The 13,515-nt window shown below is 31.7% G+C and overlaps 1 protein-coding gene across 1 annotated transcript; it reads left to right on the forward strand.

The window, feature by feature from the left end:
• The first annotated feature begins 10,078 nt into the window (after positions 1-10,078).
• LOC108197416 (protein BASIC PENTACYSTEINE1) lies at positions 10,079-12,117 on the forward strand. Its single transcript, XM_064083317.1, has 2 exons — positions 10,079-10,116; positions 10,989-12,117. Exon 2 carries the CDS (start codon positions 10,998-11,000, stop codon positions 11,859-11,861), a length of 864 nt encoding a protein of 287 aa, XP_063939387.1. The 5' UTR covers positions 10,079-10,116; positions 10,989-10,997; the 3' UTR covers positions 11,862-12,117.
• The last annotated feature ends 1,398 nt before the right edge of the window (positions 12,118-13,515 follow it).

Genomic DNA, 13,515 nt, shown 5'->3' on the forward strand with positions numbered 1-13,515 from the left:
CCCATTATGCCTCGATGACTGGTATGCAACAGACTCAGAGCACCATAATTTGGTCCTGTACCCCGACTCTTTCCATATGCTCTAAAATATTATAGATTAAATAAAAGTGATGAGCTTCATAACTACATCAAACTTAAATAAAACATTGTGATTTTTCCTAAATTCTATTCGTACTGTGCTTCAATTCCGAAAACGTACAGCTCGCAAACACACCTCGCCACTGCAACTTTCAAAAACTACGAGCAAGATAAAATATTTTCCTCCAAAGCGTATGTATATAAAATATCCGGAAAAGTAGGAGTAACATGGATGAATGAGAGGGGTAGGGCAGCTTGGATATAGATAGGCACAGCTGCACAGGTGTGATCCAACTTCGGAGCCCACAACTAGGCAGAGTGTATATAAATAAAAACAAAAACAACAAAAGAACATCCCTCCACAAAAAACAAAGAAACAGTGGTTATTCATCAAAATATAATAAATTTGCATGAATAAATGCTATATATAATATACATGCTTACAAATTACAAAACCCGTCCATTCTAAAGCTCACGTGACCCTCTTTCTTGCTCACGTGACCCTGAATTTTAAAATCGATGAATATATAATATCGGTCCTGCTCCTCTTACAACTATTAGCCTACGAGCATTTAGAATCTTCTAGTATTATAAGTTGCAGCAGAATTGTACATGTAAAAATATCGTTTTTATGTATTATATTTTAAAATTTATTTTCAACACACATAACGATGTAAAAAATATATATTTAAATTTAGAAAAATCTATTTAAAATTTAGAGTTCTGCAGCGAAAACCTTAATGGTTCAATGATTTTATGATTTTATTTTAAGAATCGGGTTTCTCTTGAACGCGACCCTAGCCCTATATAATTATATGACAGTGTCTTTATCGATATTTTAAATTTTAGGATGATATAAAAATTTCGGAATCTCATTCTTATTCATAAAAATTCAAATTTCAGACTATTTCGTAATACCATTCCTGACGGCTAGGTATATGTCTTGTCCGGTACAATTGCTAATACAGTGAGCAATAATGAGATACATGGTACATCTGTATCGTCAAACAAAGCAAGTGCATGTAAACCGGTATCTTCTTCCGCTCCCAAGAAATAAAAAGGAAATGAAGAAAATATATAACGTCCCACATGCAGACGTACGGTGGCTATTTGATTGCACCATTTACGAATATTTATTTGTGGGGTGCAGCCTTGTTTACCAAAGATTTATGGTTGATTATTGACTAAACCACCCTTGCTAGTGATGTAAATATAAACTTCGTACGTACTTTTAACTTTCAAGTTAAAACTTCGTGCAATTGATCTATCCAATTTTCTGACCGTTTTTGCTTCTTGTTTCGCGGAATTTATAAGCTTTAAATGACTGTAGTGGTCGGTGGTTTGGCCTATCATAATTAAAGTGGAGTGAAAAGATACAAAAATTACTACTTGTAGGATGAAAACTATAGTTTATAGATGATAGAGGAAAATTTTCAATTACAAATGTCGTCCTCCGCACAAATGATGCCTTGGTGCTAAATTAATCTATCTCACAACACCTTATTTAGGACCGTTTGAGTGAGTTTAAAATAAGTGCTTATTGCTTAAAATAAATAAGTGGAGTAGAAGTTAAAACCAAGATAAGACTTATAAGTGATTAAAATGTTTGAGAAATAAGTAGAAGACCTGAAACAAAAGCTAACATTCCTAGCTTTTTATAAGTGCTTCTTGACTTTTTACACAAACGCTACGAATAAATGCTTCTAATTTATAAGCCGAGAAGTCCGGTTTAAAATGGGTTGCTAAACACCCACTTAGTTTCTCTGGCTTATTACACATTTGATGTTTTGGTAAATTAATCAGGGTACATGTTTTGTATTTTGTATTTTCTGATTGTATATATCAGGGTACGTGTTCATTTTTTGTTTAAAAATATATTTATTTGTCATTAATATGTGTAAAAGGGACAAAAGAATAACTTGGTTATTGTGAATGTCTATTATTTGTTTTGTACTTAAAATTTTTTATTATTAATTGGTTTCGAAATTGGGAGATATCCAAGATCGCAACCGATCAGTATTTCGGATCGGATTATTTGATAAAAATACAAGAATACTGATTTAATAGCTCCATAAATACATTGTGTGAGGATCTACGGAGTCTGAAGTACAGAATGTATTGCAAATGGAGTGCGAATATTGGAGAAGATACTCAACTTTTTGTTATCAAGTTCTTGGAGAGATTGAAAGCATGGGTGGGATGATGGTAGTCGGATTCTCAACACATGGCCGCATCATACAATAATATATAAAACAAACCAAGGGGAACAGACCCGACAATGGATCATCTCCTCCTAGGGTTCCCGATTCGAATCTAATCATTACTACTACTAATATAGTATTAGCTACACCATTACCCAACTCAAGTGTTTCTTTAGTTAAGGTTAATTGTCAGATTTGTTTAGTCTTTAACTCATAAAACATTTATTTGACTTTACTAAAAGTCCACCCAATCAGATTTAGGTTCAGTGCTTAAAGATCATGTTGTATTATACAAAACCAATTCAGAAGCTTTCCAGTTGTGTTAAAGCAAAAGTTTGTAATTATTCTTTGCCTCAGACTTCTCTAATGTCTTTTTATAAAATATACTACTAGAGAGCTCACTTGGAGTGGTAGTTTGGGCATGGAAGAAAAGCAAAATATAGAGGCAAATTACAGCATAGTTAATATAATTCAGCATAGTTATATTTTACTATTATATTAATAATTTATATTTAAAAAATTTAAATATCAAAAAATTATCAAATACATAGATTAGAATTTATTTTTCATTTCTAACCTATGAATAATAAGTATTTTCTCAAGTTAAAACGCACAGTCCCATTATATTGATGGTTAAACTAACTGTTGCAGTTTATATGATTTAATATTTTTCTTGTATATACGTTTCTTTTCCGATATTGAATAGAGAAAAGCTTGAGAAAAATTAAATAAAATGCTTTGTAATTATCCTTTCGTCCATTCCATTTGTCTCACTTTTAAATAAAGCACTGTTGCAAGTTTTTCTTTTTGACCTTAAGTAAAGTTTATGTCATGCCTTTATTTATTCACAGGACACCTTTTCATTTAACACCCCCCACTTGATCGACTTTAGACATTATTTGATCAAAACTTCCCCCACTTGATTAACAGCAAAATGTAATAATTATAGAGATTCGAAAACAACCATGCATGCAAGAACACAACCTACTGTGTACTATCTATTCTCAAAATAGATGGAGTAAATGATGGCTGGCTGGATACAATGTACTATAGTGCAAATATATACACAGAATGCATTTAGATATCGCTGTAGTGATCAATTCGAGCTCAATTATGTTGTCCAGTCCAGTTTTATCCAAGTTATATATATTTCGATCAAAGTGTTGAGAAAAGGGTTTAGTGATATCACATAACTTAACCTTGATGTCTAAAATATCGGAGGTCGTGGAGTCGAATTCTAGTGTCGTGAGATTGAGTTTTGATTTCATGTTAAATGACCAATTCTCTTAGTATCTCAAGATGTTGAGAGGAGTGCTTAACAAGCACATATTATATTCTAACAAATATAATCTCATATAATTATAATCTCTTAAATTTAAATAAATTAATGTTATTATTACGGATTAAATTCAAAGAAGAAAATAATATATATACTTATCCCGGAATTATAATCCAACTAAACATTTAGAGTTTTAGGGCTGTGCAAAAATGTAAACTGCAGACACTAGTTAGGATAGTAAGATATAGCTTAATAACAAAGGGAAGAGACGAAGTTTTGTGTCTGATTTATGTGTATATATTTGTGCATACAGACCAGCATTATATTATATATATATGTAGAGCATGTGAGGTTCAATAATTTGATGATGGGTGTAACAAAGTCATGGTCCCTTAAATTGCACTGTATACGGCCTGAAACATTTGTCTGGTTTAAATTCTGCTCTGGCATCAAATTCACTGAACAAACTTGGCGTCAATGAACTCACTAAATTCTCTACATATATGCATGAGCATATAATTCACTTAACAGTAGTTCTAAACAGTAGCTATCTGATTTATATGTCCAAGATTTTAATGATTGAGCTAGATTAACAGAGTTTGCACGTAATTATATATGTATCCAACCTTGAAGAATCAAATTCGTGAATTCACAAGGCATGGTTGGTTTGTATGGTTCTGTCTGGGTGTTTAGCATTATTTTCTTGCCAACAGCCCTACCATGCATATAAATATTGAAATTGACAAGACCCGCAACTTTCAAATTTTATCATAAGTATTTTTACGAATATATGTAGAGGATAAACTCTTAACGTTTGAGCGATTCAACCACTTCAAACATTACTAAAATTCATATTTCAGCTATATTAATAAAGCAAGTTTGATCCAAGCACTGGTTTACTTAATACAGATTCATATATGACATCTAGAAAGGTTTTTTGGGGCTAAAAAACCCCAAGTTCCCTCTAAAATTTTAACTCACCTTACTAAAATTTATATTTCACCAATATTAATATGTCACTTACATGAAAATTATTGATCATAAAAAATATTTTTATATTAATAAAACCATCTTCATTCTCAGTGGATTTCTGGATCCGTCACTATACACCGTACATGATATATCTATAACCTTTGAATTAATCTATATACATAGCATACGTGCGAGTCCTGATAATTAGGGTTGGCATCACAGTATACATCAGAAGCTAAAGACAAAGAATGAAACGATTCAAATCGTAAATTGTGTCACAGAAAGAAATAAGCTAGAAAAGACGAGGGAATCTTTAGTAAATTGAACCCGGCCAGGTATATACAAGTATTCTTTTCGGAGGTTTACTGTGCTGCAACAGTAAAACAAGATCTATCAAGAAATAAGGATAGGAATCGCAAAATTCAGTCGCACCCAATAATAAATTAATGGAATCAACAAGTTATGATAACAAGTTAAGAAAATTATTAAAAACACTGTAATGTACAGAGACAAACATGCTCTATTTCAGATAGACTGAAAGATACCATGCCAATTCATCGTTTGGGGTTTGTCGGAGACAAATATACCCCCTTCCCCATGATTCATTTTTTTTCTTGGCAAATAATGACCGCATACAAACAACCCCTGTCCTTATCCTTTGTTTTCACTCACTCTTTTATTGTAGTTGGGAAAAACATTTTGATGCAATGAATTAAGGGTGTAAACTTTACTTTTCTTACCCTTTCACGCTATGAAAACTAGGTTGAAACTAAAAACAGAAACGCATGTCCTTGACGAGACCCGACTGATGACTCTGTGTTTGGACGAACACTTTCCTCAATGCTTACATAAATATCTCTAACGTAGCTCAGAATCAAGTCAAAAACTTGGTTGTGAGTTTAATCTTTATAAGAGCATCTCCAACCATACAAACTCCTTAGCTAAAAGGTGAGTTGGCATTCTAAATATAAAAATTTAAGCCAACTTGTTGAAAAAATCATACTCCAACCACGTGAACCTGTTGTCTATAATTTTAGCCAACCTCCTATGGATGGCTATATTTGTCGAACCTCTACAGGTCTGTAAGAAATCTGTAGGATGATTGCACATCATTTATTGCCATATTAAACTGATATATTCTATTTTAACAAACTAAAATATTAATAACATTCTATTTTTAAATTATAGCCAACCAATATAGCCAATATCATTGAAGTACAATGTCTTACAGGTTTAGCAAATATTACATAATGTCTTACAGATTCAATTTAGTCAACAATTATAGTCAACGCCGTTGGAGATGCTCTAAGGATGTTTATACATTAGCACAGAGTTTTAGATTTAGAGAGGTGTATTTAACTGGAATTTTAATGATTTTTTCATTCCTACTTGGATTTTAAAAAAAGTATCAGAATCTCGAGGTATTCAATTAATATTTTATATTTTCCTAAAAAAATATGATGGTATTCAATTATAATTTTTAAATTATACTTAAAAAAGACCCCATACCACAATTTCCAGAAGTATAACCGAAAATATCAGAGTTCAGAGAAAAAAAGCAGAAATATCACTTATTAATACTAGATAATCCAGCGTTTTGATTTATGAAAGAAAACGCTACATCGTGTTTCATGTAAAATGCTACATGAAATAGCGTTTAGGATTTCAAAATGCGAGGCAATCTGGCATTGAAAGTGAAAGATGGATAACGACATATGATCTAATGTTTTGGATTGCAAGGTGATATATGGGTTATCTTCTCCCGTAGTCATATTTAGGCCTTAATTCTGAAAAATTAAAAGATTGGGCCCCAACACCTAAAAATATGATGCTATTCAATTATGAATATTTAAAAGTCCATTAAAATTTGATGGTAATCAAATGTTGATGAATTTTTTTGGATTTTATAAAACGATGGATTTTGCGGGATTGTTCAATGTATTTTTATACGTTTTGAAATCCCATCGAAATTTACGGGATTCCGAATCATTGTGCTTAAATTCTAAACACTCTATATCAACTATACGATATTTTTTATAACAATTTTTTATGTGCATAATAATTAATCATTATCAACTAAGCATTCATATTTTTAGCCGACATAACCAACATGATAATGATGAGTTAGATAAGAAAATCTTAATTCATTCTCGACTCTAATTGTCACTAAACAACAAATACGTTAGTGATAATATGAACGACGCATTGATTTGCAACCGTCTTTGTAACTTAATGTTGAGAGATAATATTAGTTCACAGCCATTTTTATAATAATTTCAGGATGTAATTGAAATAATTAACGATGTGTAATAATCAATGATTAGTTGCGAGATAGCACCTGCACGAAACATGTTCACATAGGGTGAGGTTCAAATTAGAAACAATATTAAAATTTGAACTTAGGACCACACATATCTATTGGATGAATATGAATTCAATGGTCATGATCTGCCTAGCTGTATAAATGTAAATTACAACTTAATGCTATTTAAGATACTTTATCATATATATGTTACTATTATTACAAATAATAATAATCATTAACTACTACCTACTCATTATGATAATTAGTTATTAGTTAATATATATCCATTTTGTTATAAATGCAAATCAAACCTCCAACATGTGATTGTCAATCAATTTTAATAATATAATATTACAAAACACGATATTCTGCTGCAGTACATGTAATATTACAAAAAACGAGATTCTGATGCAGTACATATTCCAAAATAATATTACAAAACACGAGATTATGATGCAGTACATATCTAGCTCATATAATATCACACAACACTAGATTCTGATGCAGTACATATCTAGCTCATATAATATTACACAACACGAGATTCTGATGCAGTACATATCTGACTCGTATAATATTACAAAGCACGATATTCTGCTGCAGTACATATAAACAATAATAAAATATCAAAACATGCACACTCGAGCTCTTTGTATTTTGGAGTTATGTTGCATCACACTACTAAGATATATGAATTAAATATTAAATGTCTTTTTTTATTAAAATGATCAAATACAAATTAAGAATGTGCATTAATTGAGCACATGTATATTTAAATATGTACTATATTAAAACACATTCATATATTTAATTTCACACATTCAAATTATTTTCATTTAATGACTATTAATATGGTTATATGGTTCTAAGTCTAAACGGTTCTATCTGAAACCTGACCCCACATACATAGAGATCCAAAACACATTTTGACCCATTAATCGTCGGACTGTCGTCTCAGCCACTTGCACTCCATTTCAATTACAATAACTAACGTTCCGGAATAATCAAGAACCTTGAATTTACCAATATCATTATATTATTTAATGTTGCTTCAACAATTCAGCTGAAAAATTTTCGATAGATCAATCACATTTATATTAATCTTTTCTTCAATGATATTTAGAGTATTTAGTGCTTAAGTATAATGCTTCAAATCCTAATATTTCTTGGTGATATTTCAAATATCTTAAAATATATTGAATTGTCCTACAAGATTCATCATTTTGTGAAGTCTAAAAAAATTATTAGCATATAAATATCATTAGATTTTAATAAATTTTAAATAATCTCAATTGAATACTATCAGATTGTTGAACATAATTTAAATTTCTGATTAAATACCAACAGATTTTTTTTTTTGAAAGTTGAATACCAACAGATTTTATATTATAGTTTAATATCCCAATTGAATACTCCAAAATCCTCGTATATATTTTCTAAAATTTAAACTAAATATTATTAGATTTCTTAAATAATTTTTTTAAAACTCTCAAATGAATACATACCTAAATAAACATGAGTGTATTTGGCAAAAAAAGAAAAAATTCACGTTTGGAATGACAGCGTATAGCTCTAAGATATCAAAGAGATCAATTCAAGTGGGTCAATTCAATTTAAAATTGACGGATAGTTGAAAATTGGGCCGTCTTATTCACACATCCTATTACTTGACCCATCCCATGTTTGGGCCTTTGATAGACAGTTGTTGTTTCACATTTTACGGGCTTACAGTGAATTGCTGTCCAGTGTACCGTAATCTTGTTTACTCTTTTCTTCACTCCTCATCTAATTTAGTAATACGGCAAATTTATGTTTAACATTTAATTTAATAAATTTAATATTATTTAAATAAAAGTAAATATTCAGTCAACACATCGACACATTCATAAATTTATGAAAGCTCCGTTACACAATTTATTACGGTCAAAATAATATCGTTTGATTTATCAAATATCTACTGATTTAATAATATCTTCCACCCTCCTGAATAAAGAAAGAAAAATACTATCACCCTCACTTCCTTTATAAGATGGCGAGAATTCAAATTTATCGGATACCAAATCGGTGTCTCGGCATATTTAGTTTTATAAAAAATATTTAAACTGGTACGAGAATCAAAACTATTACTAATATTCTATGAAATAAAATGGTACTCGGGGCGGGCCGTCTATCGCTCATTCGCTCTCCATCCAATCCATTTTTATTAGATTTTTATATATTTTGATAATTATTTTAAGATATATATAATACAATTTTGTAATTTATTTATGAAACTTTTATTTTGTAATAAATAATATATTTTAAATAATTTATAATTATAATTTATTCAAATGGGACCGAAGCGTAATAAAAATAGTGGTCATCTAAAGCAACCAAACTTTACAATGGAATAAAAAATAAATATTATAAGATAGGACCATATTGGGCAAGATAACGGCACTTTCAAACGTAAGTGTAGATTTGGAGAAATGATAAAGATAGAATTGACTATATGCAAATTTGTGTATGTATACAAAGGGGCCCATTAAACAAATAAATAAACTATCAAATGTTGGTGGAGAAGAGAGATAAGGACAGGGGACACGTCAAAGGGAGGTATATGATACTTGGAGTGCAGCTGAGGTATCCACCTGGCACATGTACATGCACACTTTGATTTGTAAGTATATACAAATAATAATTTATAAGATATATTCTAGAAAAATTCATTAAAACCATCATAAAATATTGAAATATTATATATTTTGACAGAAAAAAATATTTTGTCTAAATATACAATATTTTTTATTTACATTACTTGAATGATTTTCAATATTCATCGGTACACACATATCTTTTTATGATTTTCAATAAATCTATTGACTTTTATAACTTAATTATCATAATTTAATTATTTATTATAAGAAAAATTATTCAATATTAATTTATTTTAACACATATCATCCCATATCACCTAGTCAAGTTAAAAATATAAAAGCATATAGTATATTTTTTTGAGAGGGCTCTGTTTTTTATATAATATTTTATGTTGTATAAAAATATGTGTGAACATTCCATGAGAAAACTACAGTACTAGTATAAAGAGTATATGCAAATCTCTCTCTTTCACATCTCTCACTATCTCTCTCCTTTTGTTTATGTTCTCTCTCCTCTCTCCTGTGTCTCCACAAGAACAAAACCCTAAAAGAAGTGTGTACTAACCCAAGTAAGCTCTCTCTCTCCCCTCTCTCTCTCTCATAAAAATCTAAGCTTTATTCTCATATATCTACTATTTATTCGCTTGTACGGTCTTTCAAGTCATTTCTATATATATTATTCAGCTCATTCTTTTTTATCATTTCTTGTTTGTGCCTTTCTTGAAAAAACTCAATCTTTGCTTTGATTACTTTAGATCTGATATTTGCATGTTATATGCATTTTGATTTGATGGGGATTGGGGGTGTGTATTTGGGTAATTTTTGTCAAGATTGTTAATTGATTTGAATTACCATTTGAGATCTAGATTTGGATCCTAAAGTTAAGATCTTTTTGTTTAATGAAGATTTTGTAATGCTGAAATTTGGAATGACCAAATTCACTTCTCAGCCCTTGTGAGTTTAATTGGGTATTTGATTATGTAATTTGTTAGATTTGAACCTAAAGTTTTGATCTTTTCTATAAATTGACTGTATAATGCTGCAAATTGGAATTACAGCCTTCATTTGTGTTTACACTTGTGGGGTCTGTTGTGTTCTATCAGCCATTGTTAATTATTGGGTATTTGGGAATTTAAAATTTCGGTTTGGTTTTTGGAGAAAAAAGGTAGATTTGGAACATAAAGTTTTGATTTTTTTGAAAATGAACCATGTATAATGCTGCAAATTTGGATTATAGCATTTGTTTGTTTGTAATTTGTGAACTAATGGGTACTCTGAAACTCGATAATTTGTTTAATATCTTGAGAAAATTATTATTGATCAGAACTTAAAAGAGGTAGATTACAGGCTGCACCTTTCAATATTATGTTGGAATTAGGGTCTGTAATGGTTAAGTACTTGAGTTTTGATTTTACAGTTGGAAGATTATGTGTGGGGATAACCATATAATAACATAGGAGGTTGTGAAATGGAAGAATATATATGATATATCTATTGTTGATTGCCTTCTATTTGTAGATTGAAAGGATGAATGATGGAGGATTAAATTCGCGCAATTGGAATTTCTACGAACAACATTATAATAGACCTGGAAATCTTAATCTGCACCTTTTCCCATCATTTGAAAGACGCATCTCGGGACCTTTTCTTGGCCGAGAAAATGCAATTGTGATGAACCAGAATGGTGGGCAGCTTTGCCCGTTTGTGCCTGAATCTCCTCTGCATGTGGACCCTACAAAGGACGCTGTGGCTAGGGATAAATTTGTTCAGCAGATGATTTCAGCGAATTCTAGTTTCGCAGGATATCACGAGCATCCTGCAGCTCATTCAATGCATATGTTGCAGCAGCAGCTACAACAACCACCACAACAGCACGAATTTCCCAAGGATGTGAGGGTTGCCGTGGATACCAGTGTGAAGAAAGAAGACGGTGCCCCTGTGAAGAAAAGGCAAAGTCTTGCTGCACCGAAACCTCCAAAAGCAAAGAAGCCAAAGAGATGCCAAACCATTCAGAAGGAAAATGGCACTTCTTCTGGTCACCGTGCGAAAGCTGCAAGGAAGAATATGGATGTGGTCATAAACGGGATAAATATGGACTTCTCCAGTATTCCTATACCAGTTTGCTCATGTACTGGTACTCCTCAACAATGTTATCGTTGGGGCTGTGGTGGTTGGCAATCTGCTTGTTGCACCACAACAATATCCATGTATCCTTTGCCAATGAGTACAAAACGAAGGGGAGCCAGAATTGCAGGGCGGAAGATGAGTCAGGGTGCGTTTAAGAAGGTGCTGGAGAAACTGGCCTCTGAGAATTTCAATTTCGCTGATGCAATTGATTTGAGGTATCATTGGGCAAGGCATGGTACTAACAAGTTTGTTACAATCAGGTGAATTTTCTCTGTGTGGCACTGGATCGCCATTTCACATGTAATCCTGTTGCTGAAGTTAGAAGATCGTAGTTCATGAGTTGGTCGTTGCAACCATGATTTTATAATCCTTAGATATCCTAGTTCCTAAAATTTGTTTGGTTGTTTCATGTTTTATGTTAAGAAGGCAGTTTATTGCCACCAGATCGTAGAATTATTGTTGACTTCCGTACTTGGTTATTTTGAGACTAGGTTTTTGTTTTAACTGTGATCATTCCGTACATACTTGGTTCAGCGCTTACCTATTATGTTATTTTCTTGCTTCTTTCTATGTTTGGTTCTATAGTTATCCATTTCATTGTGGCCCTCAGTTATATCTGAGGACTTTGGTACTTACTCGACTGAACTAGTGTTATTCCTACAGTTTGATGCTAGTAAAGTATCCATTGTTCGATACTAATATAGCATCTGTTGTTTTTCACAGATGAGCGCTTCCATATACAAATCCCTTTTTTACTCTGTTCTGTAGGAGTCATTTTTTTCTGAATCACCATTATATCTACATTTACTTGTTTCCATAAATACAAGATATGGAGTTATCTCTTGAATTTCTTAGAGTATCTAGCTAATATGCTAAACAAGGTGCTAGGTGATTCTAATTACCAGTAATGGCTGCAAAACAAGCTACTGAGCAGTTTTCACCTTCTCATTTCCAGTAATGGCTTGAACACTGGTACTCGAGGCAAAACGAGGAGTCCGAGTAGCCGTTGCCAAAATAGTTTGATTTGCTGGTATTCTGCACAAGATGTACTCAGCTAACACTAGTTCATATTAGGAAACTATTATCCTGGTTCAATCTTTGGTTTCTCCGGTCATTGACCATATATCAGTTTTATTTGGTGGCATTGTTCTTCGCTTAGTAGTTGAGAAACTATAAATCTTGAAGTTGATAGCATATATTGCTCTGGAGACTGGAGATATTGGAATTCAAAAACATGTTACAAGGCTCATGTGGAAGGTGGAAGGAACTGTCTTGTGGATGCTTAATGAATTAATTGTTTCAGGGACTTTAAAGTACTCAGAAGGTGCTTTTCAAAAAGGAATGCAATCCAATTCTAACTTACGATTCTTGTAGTTCAGGATAATTTATTATTGTGGATATTTTAATCAATGATTCTTGTAATTTCGAAGAATTAACTAACGATTCATGTAGTTTCGGAGAATTAACTAACTGATTCTCGTGGTTTCAGATAATTTGTGATTCCTGATATTCTAACTAACAATTTTTATGATTTCTAGAAATTTATGATTTTGGATAAGAGTGATTCTAGATATTCGATTTTTATGATTTCTAGGAATTTATGATTTTGGATAGGAGAACTGGGGACATGTGATTTCATTCTAACTAACGATTTTTGTGATTCCGAAATTTTTTTTATTCTCGAAGATCCAGCTGCAACAGAACCTGGAACAGAGAACTTTTTGCAGCCCGAGAGTTTCGTAGAACAGATACGCATTTGTAAGGCTATAAGTCATATTTGCCAAAAAAAAACACAAGTCTGATTTCTAGTAACTCCCTTCAAATATGTCATCTTCCGTGTCTTCCTCTATGGCTAAGAATAACATATTTTGATTTGTTTTTTTTTTTTTGAATAAACATATTTTGATTTGTTTGAAAC

Source organism: Daucus carota, chromosome 8 (assembly GCF_001625215.2).
Source record: "Daucus carota subsp. sativus chromosome 8, DH1 v3.0, whole genome shotgun sequence".
Lineage (NCBI taxonomy): Eukaryota > Viridiplantae > Streptophyta > Magnoliopsida > Apiales > Apiaceae > Daucus > Daucus carota.

Excerpts from the sequence above, each read along its gene's own strand:
- LOC108197416 (XM_064083317.1), top strand. The coding sequence starts at position 10,998 with ATGAATGATGGAGGATTAAATTCGCGCAATTGGAATTTCTACGAACAA.